A 25,261-nucleotide genomic window follows, 5' to 3' on the forward strand; every position below is an offset into this window, starting at 1 on the left:
TGCTGCTGCTTCATCACAAACCTGCCTTTTTTTCGTGTCGGTGGCCTGTGTGAGAGATCTCAATTACCTGTCTCTTTCACAGGGATCTTACAGTTTGGACTATATCAAGTATCTGTTTTAATCTGCATGGTCCAACATTATACATCCTTGTAAAAATAAACAAGTTACTCCCTGAGCATCATGGTACTTTCTTGGCATTTATATTGTCTTTTATTTCCTATTAACAGTGTTATTTTCTAGGTAACAGTTTCTGATGAGACTGTTGCACGCTTTATATATGAGCCTTATGGAATTGTTACTCCTTTTGAACATATGACATAATGTGTTACACTTAATATAAGATCCACAGAACCTGCTCGTTCTCTGAGGTGGCTGTTAATAATTTACATGCATCATTTTCCTTGATTTTTTTTTCCATCTGCACAGATTAGGTAAATGCTGCAAACAGCAAAAAGAGAGAGATGAATGTCCCACTGCTGCCCTTCTCCATCTCCGTCTGCCCTCGGTGGCACTGCCGCTGGCCAGCCTTGATGCGAAAGCACCTGACACTTTCCCATGTGCCGTGGTTAGACCTTGACACCGCTCACCTCCCTTAAATTATTAATACTAACATGAAGCAGTTTTAGAGTTTAAGAGAATAACTGGGGGAAAAAACCCCACCAAGAACATTTATTACAGAAGAATAAAAGAGAAGTCCGTGCTAACTCCAACAGCAAGAGCCTCGCTGAGCAGCCGCTCCCTTGGGAGCCCTGGGTGCTTCCGAGGTGCTGAAGTGCCCCCGTGTGGAGCCGCCGGGAAGTGCGGGTGTCCCTGGCGCCAGGTGGAATCCGGGGCCGCTCTTCCCGCTCCTGCTTCCCGGCTGCTTCGCGTGGACGGTGAAAATGAGGTTTCTGAATTGCTGCGGAGCGCCAGCAGTATGGCCATTACTTAACACACCTTTACATTGCATTTGCATACCTACATTTGTTCTTCAGTAAATACAACCCCTGAAAACTCATTATGTATAAAAGAACTTAATGGAATATTTCAAACAAGGAGCATCACTTTTTTTTCCCTCTTATTTTCATTCTAACAACAAACATTTTCCAGTATAAAATCACAGGCAGCTTCAGAATATTATGTATCAATGAGTAAATGTCTAACACATTTGTCTTTTTTTTCAGCTGTAAAAGGCTACGTTCACATCTGCTGTGTCTAAATTACGTTATCCCTATTGATTTTAACAGCAAGAATCATTAGCAATTTACAGCTCACAGAAGTGTTTTGTCGCCTTTCAAGCCTTGTTCTATTTTAGGCTCTATAGATTAAGAAAAAAATGGTTTGCAAAGTATATTAATAAAGTATATTAATACTGTTATCAGTATTATTAATTTTAAAAGCACTTTGAGAGGCTTCATGGTGATAGACATCCATCAGGCAGAAGAGAATCTCTGTTCCATCAATCTATTAGAATCAGGATGGATGTGATTTGCTTCTCTCTGTGACTATATATATATTCACACATGCACATCCACATATATACAACTGTAGTTGATCATATGTATGAATGTGTGTACATACACGTGTGTGTATATGCACATATAAGTAACTTTACTTATATAAGTAACAAAACTCTAACAAAGCTCTATACTAACAAAACTCTTTTCCCTTGGTTGGTGAATATACCGGCTTTTATTCCACCCTTGTGGTGACACAGGTTTTGCCAGGGCTGGGGGATGGAGCTTCCCCACGTTCCTGATCTGGATGAGGAGCAAAGCAGCAGCCCGTGCTCTCCTTGAGACTTCCTGCCCACTTCGCTTTGTATAGTGTAAATAAGAAACAGGGAATTGAGGAAGGGGAACTCATGCTTGGGTGTCAGACTGGGATGTTTCCATCAGATTGTTTTGTAAGGTCTTTCTTCTAGTAGAATTTCCTCTTTTTCCCTAAATATCCTTTCCCCCTGCGTTTATTGCATTGCTGCTGGGTGGGTTTCATTTTTGTTAGATACACTGAGGTTCTCACCTCGTTCGTGATCTGCTTTAGCAGTAGCGGAAACAGACACTTGCAGAATGGTAACGTCTCAACTATGCCAGAGCGGACCGAAACCTCCTTGCTCACACCTCACAACCGCTGAGGTCCAGGTGTGACCCGTGGCTGCTTCTGCCTGGCTCCACGTTTCACACAGTCTTCCTGAAGCTGGGCTACCTCCTCTAGAGAATTTTATAATCAACCTTGATCTTATAGGCATAACTACTTAAGGTATGAAACACCTAGGAGAATTGCTCACAGATGCAAGCTAAATTTATTGTGAACTCAAAATAGAATTTCATCTACCCGAAGTTTCAAATCACAGAATTACTTGAACCAGGTGCTTTATTTCCCCCTGCATCACGACTATATCCTTTCATAAAAGTACTTTGGCAGACTAAGTGTGGGCATAACTATTAACGTCCCCCGAAACTGAATGTTCTTAGCTATGCATAGGAGTAGAGGGGGAGAGCAGGGTGCAGTGAGGAGCCCAGGAGCTGTTCCCTGCTTTTCACCCAGGATTCCTTCAGTTTCCACCACTAAAACTGCCATGGATCCAGATGACTTTGTTACTGTACAAGAAATAAACCGAACAGGCAGCAAAACCGTCCGGGTTTTGGCATTAGGGCCTGCAGCACCATCAGAGGGAATGTGAGGGTGTCTTCCGAGAAGAAGATTGCGCACTAATAAGCATAGATCTGAAAATTTCTGATAACTCCAAAAAAGTCTGATTGCCCAAGAGAAGAAAAGCAGAACTAAAATGCTTTATAAACAGAACATTTAGAACTATTTTGTACATTTCCAATAACTAGAAAAAGGACAGCAAGTACCATGAAAGCTGTCCAAAATGCAAACGTTTATACCTCTATTCAGAAAGCTATTTAACAGCTTTAATAGCTTGAATATTTAAACCTTCAAGTGCAATTTCTTTTACTTGCCATCTAAGTAAGCTTAATGATTTGCCTAACAAAATGCAAAACCCAGCACTGCTAAAAACATCATTTGTTTTGAACATCATTTTGTGATGAATAGCCATTTTTCATTACCTTGTTTTCAATGTTTCTCATTTGTCACCTGTATGAGTGACAAGGTTGGAAACAGTTTGAGTTCTTTGTTTGGATGGGGGCTCTCGTCACACTCCAGATTCATCTGTCTGGCTTCCACAGAAAGGTTTATAGTAGAGCACATGCCCCGTGGCTACCGTGTTTACCTGAGCTAGGGGAGCATTCATGGCTCATGCAGAACCACATAAACGGGTCTTATCAATTCCAGGTGGAAAACATTGCTATGGGATAACATCAAACTGCACACAGCAACAGAGAAACATGCAAAATACTTCCAAGTATTTCGTCTTACCAGTTGAAATATTTCCCTAATGTTGAATGAGGCCCGTGCAGGACTGTCTTACTGAATATTCTTTATTAAGTGGAATTAATTTTTGTGGACTTCCTGGTAAGCCCTAGTTGTCAATGCCTCCAAGTTTGTAGAAAAATCTAACAGCTTGCAAGACTGGTTGTAGAATTAAATATAGCTTACTAGAAATTCAGTACTGGAAGCAACAACCATCCAATGTGTATCCATTTTTTTTGTTTGTTTTAGGGAACTCATCCCGGTGATCCAGTAAAATTCAAAACCTTCATTGGTTGACCTATAGACAACTGGATTCTGAAAATTGTTTATCAAAAATACAGCGAGTCAGAAAACATCGGCAAAACCATCATGGAGTAGGTCTGAAATGTGAAGGCAAAGAGGCCTTTCTGAACAACAAGGAAAGAACAGAGATTCAGTTCGCAATTTCTTTCCAGGAAACTTGTGACCAACTCCTGATCTGATACCACTAAAGGAGTTAAATAATCACAGGAAACTGTGGCATTACCAGGCATCAAAGACCAGCCAGAGTCTAGAAATAAAAGAATAATAAACAGAGGGCTTTCATTAGGGCAAAAAAATAAACAGTAAGAAGGCCAGACTGGCAGTTTCTATTATTTATTATCTGAACGGGCACAGGAAGAACCTATGACAGGAAAAACTGTACATGGCAAAGTCACACAGAGATATTTCAACCCACAGTAACAGCAAAGATCTGCAAAATGATTTATGAAAATTCAGTGGGCAGCATAGTGGAAAATAACATCAGTGTTGATGAACAAAATGCTCCATACAGGAAAGATTAAACTACTTAGTTTTCATATTTCTAAATTAAAGTATCACGTGCAAAAAGCAGCATGACTGCAAACATCTCAGCTTAAAAATCCAATCATGGAGAGCTAGCCAAAAAACAAGAGCATGATGATAGCTATAAGGCAAAAATATTTAATGATATTATATAATTAGTGGTAAAACCTCCTTTGCAAAGGCACATGCAGTGCTGGCCATCTAGGTTTGAAAGTTTTGGAGGAATTTAGGGGTTTGGGAGTCTAGGGGAATCTCACTACAAGAGAGTTTGAAAGAAAAGTTATTATTTGAGAAAGTTGAAGTAATGGGATAAAAGTGTGATAAAGCTACTGATGGTCTAGAGAATTTAAAGAAAGAAAAAAGTTTAACTAAACCAAGATCAACAGTTAGCACCATAGATAATTAGACAGTTGATGGAGTAGGTGATGCTGGATACCAATTCCAACACGAGGAACAAAGTGTGGTCAGGAGAAGCCAGATTGCAAAGAGGAGATGATGCTCAACCAACCTGAGTGCCTTCCAGAAGGAGTAATGGGTTGCAGAGGTGGGCGCGGAGCCGGGCACGTTGCCCACCTTGAACCCAGAAGGGCTCCTGACGCTGCCTCCCATAAGATCCCCGTGGCCCAGATGAGGGTGCAGAGTGCCCCCTCGGCACGTTTGCTGCTGATACCAACCGGGAGGGTCCGTACTGCCGTTCAGAGAGGCCTGGAGAGGCCGGAGTGATGGGCAGAGGACCCTCATGAAGTTCAGCAAAGGCAGGCGCAGGGTCCTGCCCCTAGAGAGGAACAACCGCAGGCCCGAGGACAGGCTGGGGTCTGAGCTGCTGGAAAGCAGCCCTGTGGAGAGGGACGTGGGGCCTGCATGGACAGCGCGATGACCCACACCACCAGTGTGTCCCCTGGCCAAGGTGGCCCGGACAGCCTGGACTGCCTGACAAGAGTGGTGCCAGCAGGCTGAGGGAGGTGACCCTGCGCCTCTGTTCAGCCCGGGAGCACCGGATCTGGTACCGGGAAGCCCAGACTGGAGAGAGAGGAGGCTGCTGGAGCAAGGCCAGGAGGTGCTAGGAGAAGAGTGGAGTGTCCATGGGGCTCTGTTCAACCCCAACCTGCTCACGCTGCTGTAGATGACCCTGCTGGAGCAGGAGGGTTGACTAGATGGTCTGTAAAGGTCCTTTCCAACCTCAACTATTCTGTAATTCTGTGGGATCCTGACACTAAGTATCATGAGAAAACTTCTGATATTGGGGCTTTCGCATGTGATAACCCTCAGTGTAAAAATTAACTGACTTACAAGATATGTCACTTCCAAAAACATTCTGTCCAGGGCTTAAATTCAACCATCTCAAGTACCAGGGCCAGCACAGTCAGGCTCAGTAATCAGTGCAGTTCTGCAAATTCTGATCCTTAGTTCTCAAGAATATAGATATTTTCAAAACAGAGTTCAGAAGGACATAAGTAGTATACACATGTGTATCACAGCAGATTTCAACTCATGAAGAAAAATAACCTCAGAGGAATGATTTAGTGCATTTCTTTATATAAAAATATCAGAAACTTCTCAATTTTAATTGATCTTCTGAAAAGTATTTCAAATCATAGGATCTTTAAGAAAAAAAGCATTATAATTTTGGTAATTCTTTCAATTGATTAGGAGAAAAAAATAAAAAATTAAAAAAATTAAAAATCAAACAACAAAGAACCCACAAATCTACCCACACATCTTACAGGAAAGCTACCTAGGTTAGAGTAGCTAGTGTGTATTACTGATTTAACCGCATAAAAATGCAAAATGAAAGAAGAAAAAAAAACCCACACCAACTTCCATATGAACCATTTATTGAATAAATACATGCATCATAATGTAGAATTACATGAGCAAAAAAGGCAATCTAACAAAAGTGATCACCTTTTTTCTCATTTCAACTCTCACACTGCTGCAGCTCTGATAAAGGAATTAAGACAGAAAATAAAAACTTTGAATTCAAATGCAAGTGATATGCATGCTGATTGGAGTTTGGGTTATACAATGCTATCATTAAGAGAGCTGGTTTCTTGTCAGTGAAGCAGAGCAATTCTAAAAACCGTTGCAATAGCAGAGAACACATGTAGATGCATACAGGTAACAACCCTTATTTTTAGCCACTTCTTAAACATCTTCATATTTTAAGGCACAGGATAAAAAAGAACTACATGAAAAGCTGTCAGGTGATATTCAATACATTGACTTGAGAATGAGGTGGGGATCTTCCACATAAACGGGACACTCAGGACTCAGGAACTGCGATCCAGAGATTCGTTTCCACCATCAAGAGCAGGAGCAGTCTCACCTAGGCAGCCTTACTCTCATCCAAGTTCACACAGGAGAGAATTCCTAGAGCTTGGCACCCCAGGCTGATCATGCCCCTGTTCCTATTGTCGATAGGAACTTTTTTTTGCTGAATCCCAAAGGAAATAGCATCTCTTGATTCCAAATTCCTAAATGGGTTCTGGGTCTGTTAAAATCTATTTAGGACACCTATTTAGCACCTATTTCTGGGTGCTGTCCTACATATTCAGCTCCTCACTTTGTCCTCCCATCACACATTTTTCTGACAGTCAGGAAGGTTCCTAGGCCTTCTGAAGACAAAATACATTCTGCTTTTTGTAATCAAGCACAGTGTCCTCTAATGTTTTCTGAACCCGGAGTTCACTTAAAACTTGAAGCACTGACCCAGACTAACAACTAACTTGTTGGCTTGGGATGAAACTGCAGGGAATCACTGGCCAAGATGTACAGCGAAAGTCCTTCCCCCTCCTGAACTACCCCTCTTATTTAGATCAGCTTTAGCTTTCTGCATCTTCATTACATTTACAGTAATTCTTTTAGTTAGTGATTTCCTAATTTCCTTTAATGGAGAACAAAAATATATATATATATAATGATATACTACATTTCATGTGAACAGGTAAGTGTGTATATATATAAATATACACACACATATAGATATGTATACATTCCAATATAAAGCAAAGCCTTCAAAGGGAAATACGTTCTCTTACTCATATAAAGAAACTCTCTCTTATTGGCCAACCCATCAGAAAACAACATGGAATTCACCATCCCGGTTCCTTTGCTGGAATTCTCTTGTATAGAGTGTTGCAATAGGAAGGCTACCACTGTATGGAGGTGCGTGCAAGCACACATCTGTGCAATAGATGCTCATGTTAAACTCGATTTAAACGAACTGAAATGCGTCAGTTCCTAAACTTGAAAAAGACAAAGCTACATCTATGGTAGGCACTTGGGTACATCTAGTAATGCAGACATATTCTACACCTAGAATTAAGGTTCTGTCAGTCATTTTATAATAAAGCTAGTCTCAGGAATTTATTATTCTGCTTTAAAAATCATTTCTTGGCCGAGAGATCTTTCTAGAATCTTAGCTAAATGGTATTCTTTGCCTGTCTAATTGCATACTTATCCAAGGATGAGGCTTTCGGCTCTGCGGCGGCCGAACTGTTCCCTTGGATTCATAATGCACATTTTAATAACAGTCTGAAAAAAACTCCCAAGAAAGAAAAACCAGATCTGGCTACAAAAGTTTCCCCATAATTCAGGGCATGAGAGTGGAGAGCAGAACCGTGAGGCCACGACTCTGCCCCCCTGTCTGTGGGCAGCCCGTCGGGCCGCGCTCGGCGCCTCCGGGCCCGTCTGCAGCCCCCTCAACAGGCCCCCAACACCACGGGCCACGAAGCAGCTGGCAGGACAGTTTGAACCCAGTTCTGCACTTTACCTCTTGGTGCCCCACTTGAGTATTACTGAAGGTAAAATATGCTGTTTAGCATAGTACTGAATAATAAAAATATTGTATGCGCTGTACGTATGCCTACGGTATGAACCTACACTGCAAGCTGATTGGTGCTCCTTAAATCAACGGAGAGAGGCAGGTAAGGACAGTTCCGAGTTCAAGATTTTGTTTATAACATAGAAAAACCTCCATGTACTCATATGTTTAGAAGGTCACATGTCTAGTACTATAGAGTACGGGAATAAATAGCAAAAAAAGCAAGTGAACCTGTATAATAAAACTCTGGACTGTTTGCTAGGCTTACTCCCTCAAATGAAAACCCAGATTAATAAACTGATTCATGGATCTCCTCTTTATACATTATTATAGAATTCTCATTTGTTTATAATATTCTATAGCATGATTTTCCAATAATACATTTATATATAAATATTAAAATTTTAAACGTTTTGTACATTTCAAACCAGCCATACTAGGCCAGGAACACACAAAAGCCATAATGCCTTTTGCAATTTGTTTCTGAAGAGTATCACAAAATGAACAACATTAAGACCATTGTGCTGCAAAGACATAAGAGAATCATCTAACAAAATTCACATGCATGTAGAAGAAAATATCTATATCCTTTATCTAATTTCTTCTGAATTTAAACCAGCATGGAAGAATTATAAAAAAATAGTATGTATTTACATGGTACAGTATACATTGGTGATATATAAAACAAGGCAGGAAAACAGCAGAACATCATCTTTTCACTTTCTAAAAGGTACATCTGCCATAAAGGTCATTTTAAACACAAAAGGTTACTTTACTATTGCACATGACAGTAACACAGAACTGTTTAGCAAAATAAAATACAAATTTTAACAATGAGAAAGGTTATGACTACATAAAATGAACAAGTGTTATAAAATTATTTGGGATGTCTCTAAGAACTAAATCAGTGAAGCTATAAAAATAATATTGGTACATCTGTGAGAGCAATGCTTTAAAAATATAGAAAGGTTGGCAAAAATACACGTGGCGAATTCCCCGTGCTGAGGGCCTAGCTTGCACCCTGCGGCCTTGTACCATCCTCTGTTAAATCATACCTGGAAAGGGAAAGAACAAAGAAGGGCTCTCGTTTATACTCGGAGTGCATTCCTAACACTGATTAACACAGGTATTTGGGTATGTTGCTATGGTTAGTAAAGGAAATATTAATATTCTTACCACTGGGTCCAGCCTTTAGCAAGTTCTTCAGATGCCAGAGGTATCAGTAACTACAGAAATTAAAATAGAAATCAATGCATTATGTACATCCCACATTACATTTTTTTAAAGATCAAATCTAAGTATCCTTTAAACTATAGCATACGTAATATCATTAACAAGGAACATTTTAAGCCCTTGCTGTCATAGGTACCTCTGTCTTTAGGCTTCTAGTAAAGTTTCAAGTTGCTGTTTTCAACTTAAAAATCTACACCCTTCAGTGATTTAGTTCCATCTCATCCCACATGCTTTTCAGTTCGATATAAAGCAAATGCTTTCCTCTCTCTGTTCCTGCAAAAGGCTCAACCAACTTTTTCAAAGCTTGAGTTTTGTGAGACCATTTTCAAAGTTACCCCCTGTATTTTCTACTGGCTGTTATTTTCTTTGTATGATCTGTTAATCTGACATTTAGGTCTTACTGCCAGTGCCAAAACATACAGATCTCTGGAGCAAACACCACTATCTCATTGCTTGATGTTTTCTCTCATCCTCCATGATTTGATTCTTTCATAACTGAAGCTTGACATCTAAGCCATTTATCATTTTAAAAGCTTCATAGTGCTTAAAACAAGTACTTAAGTCAATACCAGTAAGCTCACATCAAATAAGCGTCTTAGCCTTCATATAATACCAAGCTACTGTCTGATGGAAAGTTGCGTGTTTTCAACTTACTTTGCCAAGAAGCCCTTTGTCTTTGGACAAGAAACCACCGCTGTTCTTCACTGCTACATCTAGTGTTCTTCTCTGTACTTCAGGTAGGGAAACACTGAAATCAAATCTGACCCAGAAAAACGATATGTTAGGGAATTCTGTACCTAAAGTGCAAATTCAGTTCCTACAGCTAAACAATAGTTCAAAACAAAAACAAATTATACCCCTTCACAAACCAAAAAATGAGGTTTGATACAAAGGAAAAGATAAATTCCTAACCTAATAGAATTATTGTTCAATATGATGCCCAGTATCAGCATCAAATATTTGCCACTTGTGTTACGTTTAGTCTACAGAAGCCACTGGTAATTTACTCCAGCCTCACTGATATCAACATAAGAGAAATGTGAATCTTAATTGGGGTATTTCTACAAACTTTCCCTCCTTCAGGCAAGGCCACGTGCAGGTGGCCAGAGCCCATGTGCTGGAAGAGGTGCCAAGAGCACCTGCCTGCTAGAAGGTACTTTGCTAGAAGGTCCTGGCTTAGCAACCACCCACCCAAGAAGCTCCGACTCCTTCTTGGTGGCCAGCAAAGACATGGGATAAGGCAGAGAAAGCACAGAAGTGGCTGAATACCAAGGGCTACTGTGAGAAGAGGGGAGAAGATGACAAGAAGATCACAGAAGGAGCAAGAGGTGGAGTGCATAATCTGGCACTGGCTAGGAAGAATTTAAGCAGGTCACACAATCAGTGAAGCTGAGCAACCTTGCCTTGGCAACTCTGTTGTTATATGAGATAAATCAGCTTAGGACTTACATTTGATCAAATACAGGATTTAACGTCTTCTTTGATACATGTGTTTTTCTTCTTCCTGATCTTCTCTTGTCAGGTAATAAATACATTCGAACATAAGGATCAGATCCTTCTTCTGAAAAGGCTATTAGATTCCTGAGCAATGAATAACAAGGAAAAACATTTAGAAAATAAAAGGAGATGTTGTCAAACACAAGTGTTTACACAGCTACTACTGAATTAAGTACTTTGTACCTAAATAAAGTTCATTTTATTGCCATATGTACTATTTGCATATTCATTTTAGGACTCTCATATGAATCTCAGGTGAGATATTCTGCACAATATATCAGCATGCTGTTTACAATACAGTGGGTAAGGCAATGCAGAAGTGTTGAGCAGCCACTCGTAAGATATCAGACAAATGGTAAGCAGACAGAGCTGAATATGCTGCTTTTCACTTCTTAAATTCCAAATTCATAGCTGAGATATATGGCATTCCAAAAATCACATTTCTGAAATCTAACAAAAAAAAAAAAAAAAAAAAAAAAAAAAAAAAAAAAAAAAAAAAAAAAAAAAAACCAGTTCCTTCAATATAATTTTCAGCTACTGCTAATAAAAATCTAATTGCCATTTTTTAACTAGAAAAGTCATAGAGATACAATAAATATAAGAAAACAAAAAATTCAAAGGTTTTACTAATTCTGAGGAGAGGTCTGCATGCTTTGGTATTTACACATAGTTACAATCAGTAAATCATTTTAAAAATAAAGACCATTGAGACAACCATTCAATTTAAGAGGATAAGTCAAGATATTATGAGGTTTACAAAGAAATATGTACAAAATTGGAATTTGGTTATCTAACACTCACCTGCAGGAATGCACAACCACGATCAGTTTGTTTCTCTGTGAACTATGACGAATTGTGAGCTGAATCTGTCCTAGTGGAGACTGCCCCAGAGTTGTTCCACTGTGGAGGAAAAAACAGAATATCATGAGGAGATTGATTTTTTTTTTAAATAATTGTAAGAAAAATTTTTATATATATATAAACACACACACACAGAGTAAGAGCTCAGCTGAAAAACAAGCTGAGTAGAATTTACAGATACCATCTATTATCAATTTAACTTTCCACAGTGGAATAGAAAAACTGCATGCAGAAGTAAGAACATGAGCAGCCCTTCCTCTGTTTCTCATACTTTAAATTCTTGTTTAAGTGCTCTATCCCCAAGAGAATGAACTGAGATTCTTATCACTTCTGGAAATCAGCTGTTCTTCTCTGCTTTGAAAATCATTATCAGAAAAAAACTCACTGATGAAGATCAGAGCAGTACCTGGCAAACTGGAAGTACTGTGCAGCCCACAATGAAAAAGAGCTATGAACCACTCTATGGGCTTGGCTATGGGCCAGGATCCAGTTAGAAAACCAGCTCATAGTTTTCTGAATTTTCTAACAACGCTGATGCAAGATATAATTCATGGGGGGAGAAAAAAGACCTTCTTAGTCATAGTTTTATCAGTGTTATCAAAAAAAATTCAACAAATTATATGCTTTAGTTTATCATAATAAACAAAGTCTAATGCTGGTTTGGGGCCAGAAGAGTGACTGACAGACTGAAAAACAGTGGAGGACCATCAAGATAAACAGGGTGACTGAATCACATAATGCCTAAGCAGATGCTGAGGAAGACTGATTTGCTTAGACTGAAGGTTAACAGATCCAACTGCAATTTGCTTAAGAAGGAAGCTATTGAGTCAGACTCTCCTCAGATGTACATGGCGGAAGGGCAAAAGGCAACAGTCAAGAAAATATTGCATCAAGAAAAAATTTCAGTCAGACATGGGCAAATGTCTTCAATAGAGCAGTGGTTAAGCACTAAAACTGCCCAGAAAGTTTCTTGAATCTCCATCCTTGGAGATGCAAAAACTTGACTGCACAAGGCCTAAGAAACCCGTTCTAACTTGGAAGTAAGATTTGCTCTGAGCAACGGGTAACTGCCCTCTGAGGTGCCTTCTAACCTAAATTACTCTATGATTCTAAGAAATCTTCCAGGTACAATAAGAATTCAGTTCAGTTACAGTTATGAATAATAAACAATTAAAAATTACTTAGATTCATAGAGAAACTAACAAGATGAACAGGGAATTAATGGTTTGCAGGCTACTATTCAAAGTAGGATGGTTTCTCTCAGCTGTCTTTTCTGGTAAGCACAACTACCCTCTGAGGCAAGTAAAAAAATTAGAGATAACTAAAGAAATCATAAGTGCAACAAGAATGGTTTGCAGCAATCCTCCTTAATTCAATAACAATTGACCAGTCATTTAATATTCTTTTAAAATTACTCAGAGGGATTGTTGATTATAAAGACCAGCTATCTCTAGCTTAGTTGGCTTAATTTATATTAATGCTAATAGGATTCAGTGGTGAAACTGGCAACTATTATTGGCACGAAAGTTACACTGAAACATAATATTCCCCATCCAACTTTATTTTTATTTTTATTTTTATTTTTATTTTTATTTTTATTTTTATTTTTTAATTAGCCAATGTAGCTATGAGAACAAGATGGACTTTTAACTTGCTCAGTGCTAAGTTGACTTCTAACTGCACAATCGCACGAAGGAACCAGAAAGCACAAAAACCAGTCTCCAAATGCCAGGCTTATAGACTGCAATGCTGGCAGTAGGGGAAAAAAAAATACTACTGAAATTCTGGAATTCAAACAGCAGCATCTCTGCTTTTGCAGGTGCACTGACCATGATTTTTGCTAAGAAAAGAGCACTGGGGTGTAATGCAGAAAGCAGTACTGTACTTCTCCAGCTGTCGCAGCCTTTGCCGCAGCTCCTGCGTGGCGATGGGCAGGGATATGTCCGAGGCGATGCTGGGAGTGGGTTCTTTCACCGACAGGTGACTAGGAGAATAATTGAAGTTCGAGGCATGGAGGCTGGAGGAACTTCGGCTGAGATCTGTCGGCCACTGAGGACTGGCACTGGGAGGCTGACTCTTCTCTGCCCCGTCAGTCTTCTTGTCGCTGTCGGTCCCGGGGGAAGCTGGGACAGGTTTGTTGGAGTCGGCTGGTGGCGGGACAGGAACCTGAGGCTTAAAAGAGGATTTTCTTGCATCTTTGGAAAGAGATGGCCTCTTCACTTGGGCTGAGTGTTGATGGTCTGGAGATCTTGCTTGCTTTTCAAGACAGAGTACCTAGATACAATTTAAAAAAATCCATCCTTTAATAAAAAAAAAAAATTAAAAAATGAAAGCAATGTGTTCCTTCTAAAGAACTGTGATATATTGTTCAGTCTAGACAAGAAGGACCAAAATCACTTATGTTCATTTATTTTTTAACAGAAAACGTATCACACAAAAGCACAGCTCCTTATATTCTTCGTGGCAACTGAGGTGACTATATAATGTGAAATTCTCTATTCATTTAGAGAATTTTCTCATTATTCGCCTCCTACAGTCAAAATACTTCTGGTGCCTCTGCTTTGCAGGTTTAGTCATCTGGAAATTTTTTTCTTTTTTTTTTTTTTTTCTCCCCGTCTTTTGAAATTTAATCCTTCATCAGAATTTTTTCTTATTTATTACCTTTAAATTCTTTCACAGATTGCTTTCACTTACTAATGCAAGTAGATAAGAATATAATTAGTGTCAAAACTAAATTATGAAAAGTGTTTTAGAAAAAACAAATGATTAAACAAAAGTGTGATGCTGTTTGAAGAAAGATGCACATCTTAGTAAACCAAATATATCTAGAGAAAAACACGAACCAATAGCCAGGCATTTAGGCTCTATTTCTGGGTCTGTAGTGTGCCTGCAAGCTGCCCTGAACATTTCTAGTATTAGGAAGACATCTTCTTCCCCTACAAACTTTTCTCTTTATAGACCATCATGACATCAATTCATTTCTATAAAGGAGAGGCTATTTCACTGCTCCGTAGCCCACTGAGTCTAAGGAGACATGCAGGAACTCAGCTTCCATTTCAATACACCTACAAACATGGAAGACTTAATATTTACCCGAGTATAAATTAATGGAGCTGACTGTTGTTTTGTTCTGAGAATCTCTGTGATTTTCAAAGAGGTCAGGTTTATATTACTGGATATTTTTATAGCACCGCCACAACAAGAGGACACCAGCCATGATACACGGAAGGAAGCATAAGGACTTCTTCACGCATCTTTAAGACTGGAATTTAGAGTAGTCTGGACTACACTTTCAGACATATAGAACAGAATAAGCTCTGGAGTACCCTGAGAGCAATCTTCATGTATATGGTGCTGTTGGGACCGGAGTTGCTCAGGTGGAACCGCTGATGCATAGTTAGATCCTCGCTCTCCAGCAACTGGCTGAGAGGCAGCTTGAAGTTCCCCAGAGAGCACTGGTGCTGTTCATCCCTGACCTGCAGGAACACAGGAGCTAAGTAACATCATACAGTCTGTTTTATACGAATTCAGAAAAAGAAAACAAAAATAGTTTTGCTTAAAACAGAAAACAACCCCTATAGTTTGTTCTTAACCCCCATTTCTCCTCATCTCTTCCTTCAATAGCAAGGGAGAGAACTTCTATATCCAGCTGACTCTTGGTCAAATAAATAATATGCAACTTATAAATGTGTGAAAATGAATTCTCACAGCTGTTAGGGGAGCAATAGGTAGAACAGTTCCCATTTACTTCAGTCTATTTGCGTGGCCTAAATAATGTATCAACAGGATTAAATATTTGAACAAAGCAAAGGTCTCTGAGATGACAGCAAACAAATTTACCTACACATAACTGCATTTAATAGCAGCAAGGGTAAATGCAAATAAACATTAATTAGTCAGATATTTTAAAAAGTCTAGTACAACTTTTAATAATGTTTACAGTCTATCTACAATCTGATTTTATAATAGCCTGTAACATATGAATATTACTATTGAAACCCTAAGCAAAGTTATTTGAGAAGAATCAGGCAACATACCTCAACTTCAAGATCTTGTCTTTTGGGATTGTGTACAAAGAAAGTGAAGTTTTCTTCCCACACTGGTTCATTGGTCTTGTATCGAATCTAATTTTAGAGAGCAGGGAAAAAAGAGAGAGCATATAAGTTATAAAACAATTTTTGTCTAATGAAACTGGTGTTAGATTTTACATTTTGGCTTGGAAAATTTTACATCTGATACCTGACAGATGTAAACAACAGCCAAGTGGGATCTACCCAAAGTATATATAGTAACACATGTAAACTTATACTGACTGCATGTAATAGAAAGTATTCCAGTTTGGTAAAGAAGTAAATTTATGTAAAGTAAAACTCCTACTGAAGAACTCTCATTTTGTATCAGTGAATGCAAGGTCTGCAAGGTCTTCTGGGCAGTGAATCATCTTTCCTGTCATACTTCCCTGTCAGGGCTGAACTAACTCAAGGTACCTCCCACAAAACAGTGTTTTCCCTCCTAATCTCCGAGTAGACACGTGGAGGATTTCACTACTCTCACCACAAATCTCAGTACTAGCAGCAACTGCTTCAAAATAATCATGTACATTATCAAAAACAAATAAAAAGTATCCAGGACCAAAGGACGTTTATGTCCCTATTCTCTATCAGGTATGCTCCATACAGAATTCATTGTAGTTTTTGTAACTCTGTCTTCATATCCTGTTAAAAATGGCTTTTATCTTTGGCTCACTACTTTAGAAACAAAGCCATCCATACTAAACATCTCCCTCCCCAGGTGTCACAGCCTGCCATGCTGCTCCTCGGTTTTGGAGCGCAGCCTGAGCACACGGACGTTAGCTGGCAGCAAGTGGACAGAGCTGCTGAGCCTTGGGTCAAAATCAGAGGCTCTGCCAGCAAGGGAGACCTTGTGTCAGGTGTCTACTACAGGGCACCCAACTATGAAAGAGAGACAGATAGGGCCTTCTGTCAACTCAAAGCTGCCTCAGGTTTTCAGGCCCTCGTTCTCCTGGAGGACTTCAACCAGTCTCAAGAGCTGCACGAGCAACACAGGAGTTGAAGGCAACTTCCTGACCCAATCACGAGTGTGCTGACAGGAGCAGGGCCCTTGTGCACCTCCTGCCTGCACTCAGCAAGACTGATTGCAGACACTGCTATCAACGGCAGCCTTAGCTACAGTGACCATGGGATCACAGAGTTTAAGAGCCTAAGGGACACTGGGAAGACAAACGGCAAAATAAAAACCACATATTTGAAAAAGCAGATCTCAACTTGCTCTCCAAGCTGTTAATCAGTCCATTAAAATCTAGACTCTCTAAATTTAAACTAAGTGCCCATTCAATCCTAGGCTTCCTGTTGGCAATTTCTGTCACAGGTCTAACTTCTACTGCAGTGGATGCTCTCCATGGCTTGGCAGCTAGTGCTAAGCACAGAGCACCTCCAAACACCTGCAGACAGGGACAAGGACCGGGATCAGGTGCTTACCTTGCTTTCCTGCGCCTTGTGTCCAACTGACAGCAAAACAAGAGGATTGGGATTGCTGTTTATTTTCTTTCCTGACTGATAAAGAAAAAGCAAAAAACTTTGTCTTCAGAATAAACTGCTGCATTTACCTCCGGTTAAATTCGACCCCTACATATAAAACCTGTCTTTTCCCCTGAAACTTAAAATTTTCAACCTAATAATAAAAATCATATGCATTCTCTATGCATATTTATTATTCTTAGTATTTTACTCTAGAGCTTTAATGGCAGAAATTTCTCTGCCGGTTAATGAATACATCCAACCACCTTAAGTTAGTTAAAGCAAAATGCTGCAAACAAGCAGGAGTTTTAGACTCCATTCTCTTTTCTTCTACAAACTGCATAAATTGCATTGCAATCCCCAAAGCCAATGGAATATAATTAAAACTGCAAAATGAATAGTGCATGCAGATGGCAGATATGGAGAAAGCACAAACTCAGGAAGCTTACTGTATAAAGCAGTATTACTGTTAAACTTGGTGTAATATCAACACATGGACATTCCCCCCTTTTCAGCTTGGGGAGGAAGCAGATGCACTATAATGTACCTGATGTATATTTCTACAGTTTACCAAATACTCTTTATTAGAGAATCAACCATGTGCCATATCTGAGCCTTGCTCACCAGCTGTATAGCATTACATCAAACTGTGAAAATAAACATCAATTTAGAATCAAGTTATATGCACAAAAGAACATTCCCAACTAGATATTTTTCACACATTTTAAATCTAACAAAAACTTAAGAAAGAAAGGTTAGACATGAAAGTTAAACATCTCAAGCAGGTGTTAATGCAACTGATAAGGCCTAGGAAATACAGTATACATGGTTAATAATTTACCTTGAATTCTACCCAATAGGAAATTATAAGGATCAGACATTGTAAGCAGAGTTAGTTGAAAACTACTCAATGCATGTAAGGTCACAACTGCAATGAAGTTATTCAAATTAAAGCTTTTTTTTCATTAGAAGAGAGCTTATTTTCAGTATTTTTAGATCTGAAGTTACATTCTGCATGTTATACTTCCACTAATATTATTTAATTTGTATGTGACACTCCATGTTTTAAACCATACTTCCCTTTAGAAAACAAAATGGTAAGGAAGCACTCCTTTCTTGGATGAATGCTGCGTCTTTCTTTCATGATTTCTAATAATAATAATATTTGGCTCTAACCAAAGTCACAGGAATACAACTGTTTAAGAAACACAAAGAAAGTCAGATTCCCCCCCGCCAATGATGCTAAAAAAGGGAAATTTATTTTTCCTCCATAAATGTACCTGAACTCTCCTTTTCTTCATAAAATAAGGTAAACTGGAGATGTTCACAGAAAGCCGTCTTGTTTATATGATGGTATGCAAGTAAAAGTCATTTTAATTCATGCTACCAAAGTCACCATATGTACAAACACGAGGCACTTCTAACTCCTGCCACTGGCTGGTTTGCTGTTGACAGGATATTTCAGTCTATTAGCACTTGTCTATTGCCCAGATTTCTCCAGCTGAGAACTTGGTTAACGCTCTCCAAGTTTGTGTCTCAGCTGGCTCTCTTCCTTATCAGAAGGCTGACGTAAATTTACCCAGCATTCAAATAAAGAGTGTAAAATATATAACAAAAAAAAAAAAAAAAAAGAAACAAAACACATATGACTAAGTTATTTAAGCAGATGGTCAGAGTTGGGCAGTAAAGTATCATCCTGTTTGTAAAAGATGTCTTAGCTTTCATGTCAACTTATTTCAGACTGGTTCTGAAGGCTTTTTGGAGACTTTTTTTTTGCCTTCTGAAGCAGCCTGTACTCCACTCAACTGATTGAAAGTTCAAATTAACACAAACCCAAGTATTCTACCAACCTCTTGACTGCTTCTTGATACCAAAAGTTAAATTAAAGCTAGATTGCACTAAATAACATCTGACAACAGAAATTCTAGGTGCTATTGCAAGAGAAGTGTTGCAGGTATTTCTGCATTTCCAATTATGTTTGTGACCTTAAAAGGACAACTATATTAGTTTTACCTTTAGGGCTTTCTGAACAGCAGCCTTCTTCAAGCCATCAGGGTTAAATTCTAAAGGATTATGCTTTTAAATCAGGAGAGAATGAACATATGAAGGGTTAATAAGTCATGCAATGAAGTAATTTCACTAGGTTAATTATGACATGACAACATAGGACAAAGCAAAAAAAAGGTAAAAATAAAAAAAAATACAAAGAACAAAGAACTTCAAAAAAAAAAACAATGAAAGAACCACCAAAATAAACAAAATCTGACTTTGCTTTTTTCCTGTGGCCTCTAAATAAACGTATTAACAATTTAATTGGAATTTGGGCTGATCTGACAGTACAAAAGTTCTGACTATTTCGTATTAATTAAGCAAAGTTTTCCATTTTACTTCATTAATAATTGATTGCTCCTGAGGTCATACTAGAGAACTGAAAATGTGTGACAATATTTAACTTATAAAAGATGAAATTTCAAGAAATGTTTTTTTAAATAAGGGAAACAGACTTCTAAATAGTAGATAGGGTGTTTTTTTCCCTTTTTTTGCTTGGCACAGCTTTCTGCTTCAAGGGAGAATTCTGCTTTATGAGCTGTAGTACGTAGGAACACAAAAATCTGCATAACGACCTGGACAATATCAGAAAACAGTATTACTTATGTTATGCCAGAAGAAATGTGTTCCTGAAATTCAAACACGTAATGTAAATAAATTATATATTATATAGACAGATTTAGTCTTTCTACAGAAATACTTAATACTTTTTTTTTTTTTTTTTTTTTTTTTTTTTGAGGCAACTGTTGCAACCTAATGCTGGCCTTTATGCATGTGAAGATTCCTGCCATTTGGCTTTGAAACGTCTGTTTCAAAAGATTTAATTTTAATTTAAAGATATTCTTCAGAGTATTTTTGCACTGTTTCTTTTTTTCTTCAAAATAAATGAAGAATTCTCCTTATTTTTGCAGCAACCTTGCACCATTTTCACCTGTATCTTTACTTTCTTAGGCTATGCCACCCTTCTTTATTCTTTCCCTATTAGTCACGTTTTCAAGCTGTCCCATTATCATTGGTGCTTGTCATCCAGATTCATTTCGACTGGTCTCCATCGTTCTTGAATTGCCACTGCCAAAACCAGGGCCTCACTAATGGTTAAGTAGAACAGAAGAATTAATTAGTCCACGTATCTTACAGCCTAGGTTCTTCTTTATTTCTATATTCAAAACTGTTTTTGCCCTTTTGCAGCAGCCTGACACAGAGAAACTGCAGGTCTATTCATGTAAGGCAAATCTCTCAGGCAATTATTACCCTCCCTGTTTATGGGAGGAGTTATTCCTGTGTGGCTGCTATAATCTTCCTTGCTAGAAGTGTTTCAGTTTCAGATCTCATCTCAAATTTATCAAACCATTTGGAACTTGATGACCATCTTTCCTTCATGTTTTCACCTCCACACTCAGTACGTTTTTTTCACCTAAATTATTCATTGCATCAATGTATTTTAGATGTCAAGAACCAACTTATTTGAGAAATTACAAAGGCAGCCAAACAATGATTCCTGGGTATTGAATGAGTGTTGATTCCTCCGGAATCAAAGCAAGGACAGGGATATCAGCCAGGGCAAATACGTTTCAGCCTTGCCAGACTTCGGGACTGAACGGCAGGAGCTGCTGGTCCACAAGGATGGAGGCTGAGCAGGAGATTAGCAGAAGAAAAGGGAGAGAATTCATTATAAAAAGCCAGGTAAAAGGTCTGCCCTGGGTAACAAAATTGTCTTGCTATAGTTATGAGCTTCTAAAAGGTGAGAGATATCCAAGGACTATGCTGGTAACTGTCACACTAGGACAAAAAAAAAAACCCAAAAGGAAAAAAGAAAAAGATCATCAAACTTCAGGTTAGTGCTCTCTAGTGGCCAATGCCATTGGCAGTAAATCCTGAGAACAAACCCATAAACTATACGACAACTAGTAAACTATTTTGACCTTAAAAGTCAGATGCTTCATGTGATTTGAACTATTACTCATTACTATTTATGTTGACTCACTAACTCGTGCTTGGGATTCTTCTGGAGTTCTAAAAGTTTACAAGTCTCTGAGAACAACGTCATGTGATAACCAGAAGACAGAAACTGTTCTGATAGAGCTAATTTAAAATATGTGTTATTCATATATTATATGCACTTAAAAAATCATTATGAGTTAATGACAACGTATCATAAAACCAGTTGTACACACTTTTGGAAGACACAAATCTACATTTTTCATACAGTCTTAAGACACTAGTTTTTCCTCTGCCATTAGATATATAGGGATTCACTTGTTAAAGTCTTCTCCCTCCTTCCCTTCTCCCTATCCATAAGCAACCCAGACACCTCAGCCGGGTATCACACATTAAGGGGTATGACTTTTGCTCAGGTTTTTATGGATGTCCTGAGAAGAACATGAAGTTCGGCAACTGCTGGGCTGCCCTTGGCCTCCTGCCCTGAACCCCATCCCCAGTGCCATCCAACACTGGCACTCATGCAGCAACCTGCCAGGTAACAGCAGGGCTGAAGGGCCCCCTGTCATGGTCATCTCCAACTGCTCGTTTTCCACTCTCACTCATCATTTGGAAAAGCTTGTCCAATGTATAAATGGGTGTTGTTTTATGGAGACAGTAAGTCTTGATTTCAGTGATCTGAAGGTAACAGCAACATCAGTACTACAGTCTGAACAAAAAATCTATAATATTATTTACAAGAGGTTTTTCCAAGAGTTTTTTTTTCCTTTCTCCATTTATTAAAGGGAACAGCAGTTGCCTACCAGTTTTAACACCAAGAAAATAACCGAACCACACAAAACTGAGCTTAAATCTTTGGAGAGAAAAAACACATCGTTTATAGGTGTTCTAACTTTAGGTGACTATGCTTACGGAGTGCCTACACATTCATTAAATTGAAACAGGATTTGCCACTGGATGTATGTGTTTGATACTTCAAAATGAACTTCCACAAACTAACTGAAAGGAAAAAGTGTTTTTTTAATTTTTTTTTTTTTAAATAAGTGTATGGTACGAATCAAACTCAACCAGCCAGCAAGCAAATCCTCTGCACAAGCTGCAAGGGTGTCCCCATCTCCCTCTGGCAAAAGGGTTCCGATTCTCAACTCACTCTCATCCTTTCTGAAGTTACACAAATATAAGAGTTTCAAGATTTAAGTGCAAAATGATTGCAGACAAGTTAACTTCTTATAATCTTATATTTAAAAGCAAAAGAGGCTAACTGTTCGCTCCCCCTACACCAGGATGTCACTGACTACAGGCTACGTTGGGGAAGAAAAAGAAAAGGAGCTTGGGAATTTGCAAAATAGGAAACATAACGAGTGAAATAGAATTTACAAGGGAATTTATAGTTTGGGGAGCACAAAGAACCACACATTTTTTAAGCAGTACTTCAATTAGTGTGGAGAGGATGCAAGTTCTTACAAACACTCTCCTTTTAAAAATACTTTAAAAAGGGGTGTCAGTTGCAATATTTCTTACAGTTTCATTTCTTTGCACTCAAGGCAAGCAATTCGGCAGCACACAGTATGCTGGCACAGTATGTATTTTACTTATCTGTGAACCAGCAATGGAGCTTAAGTGTAAGAGCTTCTACAACAAACTTATCTTGGGTTTTTTAATCATCAAGAGTTAATTACTTACCCAATGATATGCTGATCAGTGATCAATGAAATTTAAACAGTCTTCAAAATGCAATCAAAATAGCACAAAAAACAAGGCACACTGGTTGAAACCATGCAGGAAAACAAATTGCATGCTCTCATTCCACTAGAGCGTGTGACTTTAGTAGCACTAATTCACACTCTGGCAGAGAAAAGATACAATACAAATAATACCAGAGAACTCACAAATAGTGCTCTATAGAGTGAGGTAGTGTTTTCACAAAAGACTAGTCCCGATGCTCTCCTCTCTTTTAAGTATCCACACCCAAAGTTTCCCTCGTAGATACTCTTAGGAAGATGGAAATGGAAGGAGAAAGCAGAGTGATGGGATTGTGGCAGAATGAATGCATAAGCAGCTTTACTACACAGGAAAATTAAGGATAACAGTCAAAGGATTCCAGAGAAAACAGCAGATAATAAAATAAGTAAATATTTCTCAATATAGTTTTATCTACTAAAAGGTTTTTTATAGCATAGCGAGGTGGATTTTTTCTTTGTTTTATATTTTCCACAATTATTCAAACAGATTAGTGCCCTGTAGGTACATGGCTATCTCTTAGCAAGCAGAAACATTCTCCTGGTTTACCCTTAGTAGCTTGTATTTATATGGCAGATTCAGCTGGGTAAGTTTAGAGGCACAAGTCTTCTCCTTTAGAGTTTCTATTTTGTTGAAACATCTTTCAAATAAATCACCCCAATTGTTTCACAAACAACAACGATGCACCTTTGAAAGAGAAGAGCCTGCGGGGGGAACTACTCTCTATAACGAAAGAAAAATGTGATTGACTCCAAGATGTAGAATGCACCTGTGATCAATGCTAACTTAAGAATTTAATTTTGAGGAAAAAAGCAGTTATTTGTCTAAAAAAAAATTCAATATTAACATTAAGCTGTGGACAATATTTAAAGTTACACTGACTGTTGCATGATAACTTTAACAGTAACTTCGTATCTTTTTGCTTCCCACAAATAAAGCCATCAGTGGTATCCATTAATTTTACTGTTTAAGTGCACAACTTACAGCAGGAGGAGTCCCTGCACCTTCACATTTTATCTTGTCAATATTTCTCTACATCAGAATCAAATGGTCATACAGAAGCTGCATTCATTGTAATTTGCTGCAGTTTTTCCAGCAGCTCTATGATAAAATCCATATCCATTATCTATATGGATAATCCATACCCTTTTTAGATGATTTGTATTTAACACTATTATATTTTATCCATGTACACTTGTAAAATGATTTTTTGAGTGCTCGGTGCTACCTTTTATATTCCTTAACATGCATTTCTGGACAGAAAGTGACTTGAAGTTAAACACTGAGTTATTTGTAGCAAATGTCTGAGAATGACAGAGAAAGAGAGGGGGTACACAGGTGCCCAGCTAAGCCACTCTCATCTCAGTGCCACCCAGGCAACCCTGCACAGTTGGAACCTAATCCGAGGTTCATTGCCCAGGTCACCTGGTGCAAGGAACTTGTTTTGGTGCCTCTGCTGCCCTAAGAGTTCAGAGATCAACCAATTAAAAGTACTAACTATTTAGACACTAAGATATTGAAATGAAAACACTCTTCCAAAGAGTAGGTAGAACTGAAGACTTTAAATCTAATCTTTCTGAGAGAAATAGATAATGTTATTGAATATCTGCTTAAAAGAAGAGGAAAAAAATGACAAAAATTCTGACTACTTGCTGGGGAAACCAGACTAGCATAGAAAAAAAAAGAAAAAGGTTGCAAGAAAAATAAACAAACTGGATGACAGAACCACTGATTTTAAGCAACTTGGCTTTACTGTATTTTAACAGGAATATTAAACTCAAAACAGTTTGAATAAAATCCAGCAACTGAAAAAATAAAATTCAAAAGTGGGTGAAATTTAATTCTGCATGTTCAATGTTTTTTTTCTGTGTTGAAATATTCTCAATTTAATGTTAAGCACACCAATTAACAGAATTACAGCATCACCTGTGAGCTATATTATTCCTGCTAAGTTCCAGGTTTCCCCCCCTGACACCTCTTCCCCAATACAGTGGGGCTAAAAAGATAATGCAGGATTCAAATCCAAGTGATCTACATCTCTTTAGCTTCTAAAACACCTTATTACTACCATTGCCAAAAGTGGCTCTGCGTAGCCCCAAACACCCTATGTTTACTGTATGAAATCACTAGTCAGTGCTGAGAACTGTTTAGGCTGCTATGGTTTTACTTGTTACTCTCTTCTGTTTGATGCTGCATTTTATTTGGAATTTCAGTGGGGAAATTTGCAAAATGCACCAAACAAAATTCCTGAACGTTGAAAATTTTCCTGTTTACTTCCAGAACTGTTCATCAAATAATAATATTGAAAAAAAAAAAAAGACTAAATTTCAGTATTGTGTTTCACACCTGTGTCTATGGTGTGGTTTACTTTATTATTGCTATTACTTGCAACTGTGAGGAG

General features: G+C 38.4%; 1 protein-coding gene across 2 annotated transcripts in view; it reads right to left on the bottom strand.

Annotated features, from left to right (window-relative positions):
- Positions 1-6,329: 6,329 nt before the first annotated feature.
- ESYT2 (extended synaptotagmin 2) overlaps positions 6,330-25,261 on the bottom strand; it is a 71,532-nt gene continuing 52,600 nt past the window's right edge. Inside the window, exons 14-23 of one of the 2 annotated variants that reach the window (XM_026052980.1) lie at positions 19,147-19,209; positions 17,095-17,169; positions 15,634-15,720; positions 14,923-15,072; positions 13,482-13,870; positions 11,537-11,635; positions 10,688-10,819; positions 9,893-9,998; positions 9,182-9,231; positions 6,330-9,060 (exon numbers count right to left, since the gene is read on the bottom strand). In XM_026052980.1, coding sequence (XP_025908765.1) covers positions 9,015-9,060; positions 9,182-9,231; positions 9,893-9,998; positions 10,688-10,819; positions 11,537-11,635; positions 13,482-13,870; positions 14,923-15,072; positions 15,634-15,720; positions 17,095-17,169; positions 19,147-19,209 — 1,197 coding nt within the window. In that variant the 3' untranslated portion in view covers positions 6,330-9,014. The remainder of the gene's footprint in view (positions 9,061-9,181; positions 9,232-9,892; positions 9,999-10,687; positions 10,820-11,536; positions 11,636-13,481; positions 13,871-14,922; positions 15,073-15,633; positions 15,721-17,094; positions 17,170-19,146; positions 19,210-25,261) is intronic. The other variant, XM_026052981.1, reaches the window with a different exon arrangement.

Source organism: Nothoprocta perdicaria, unplaced genomic scaffold (genome assembly GCF_003342845.1).
Source record: "Nothoprocta perdicaria isolate Ctin4 unplaced genomic scaffold, notPer1 scaffold_95, whole genome shotgun sequence".
Classification (NCBI taxonomy): domain Eukaryota; kingdom Metazoa; phylum Chordata; class Aves; order Tinamiformes; family Tinamidae; genus Nothoprocta; species Nothoprocta perdicaria.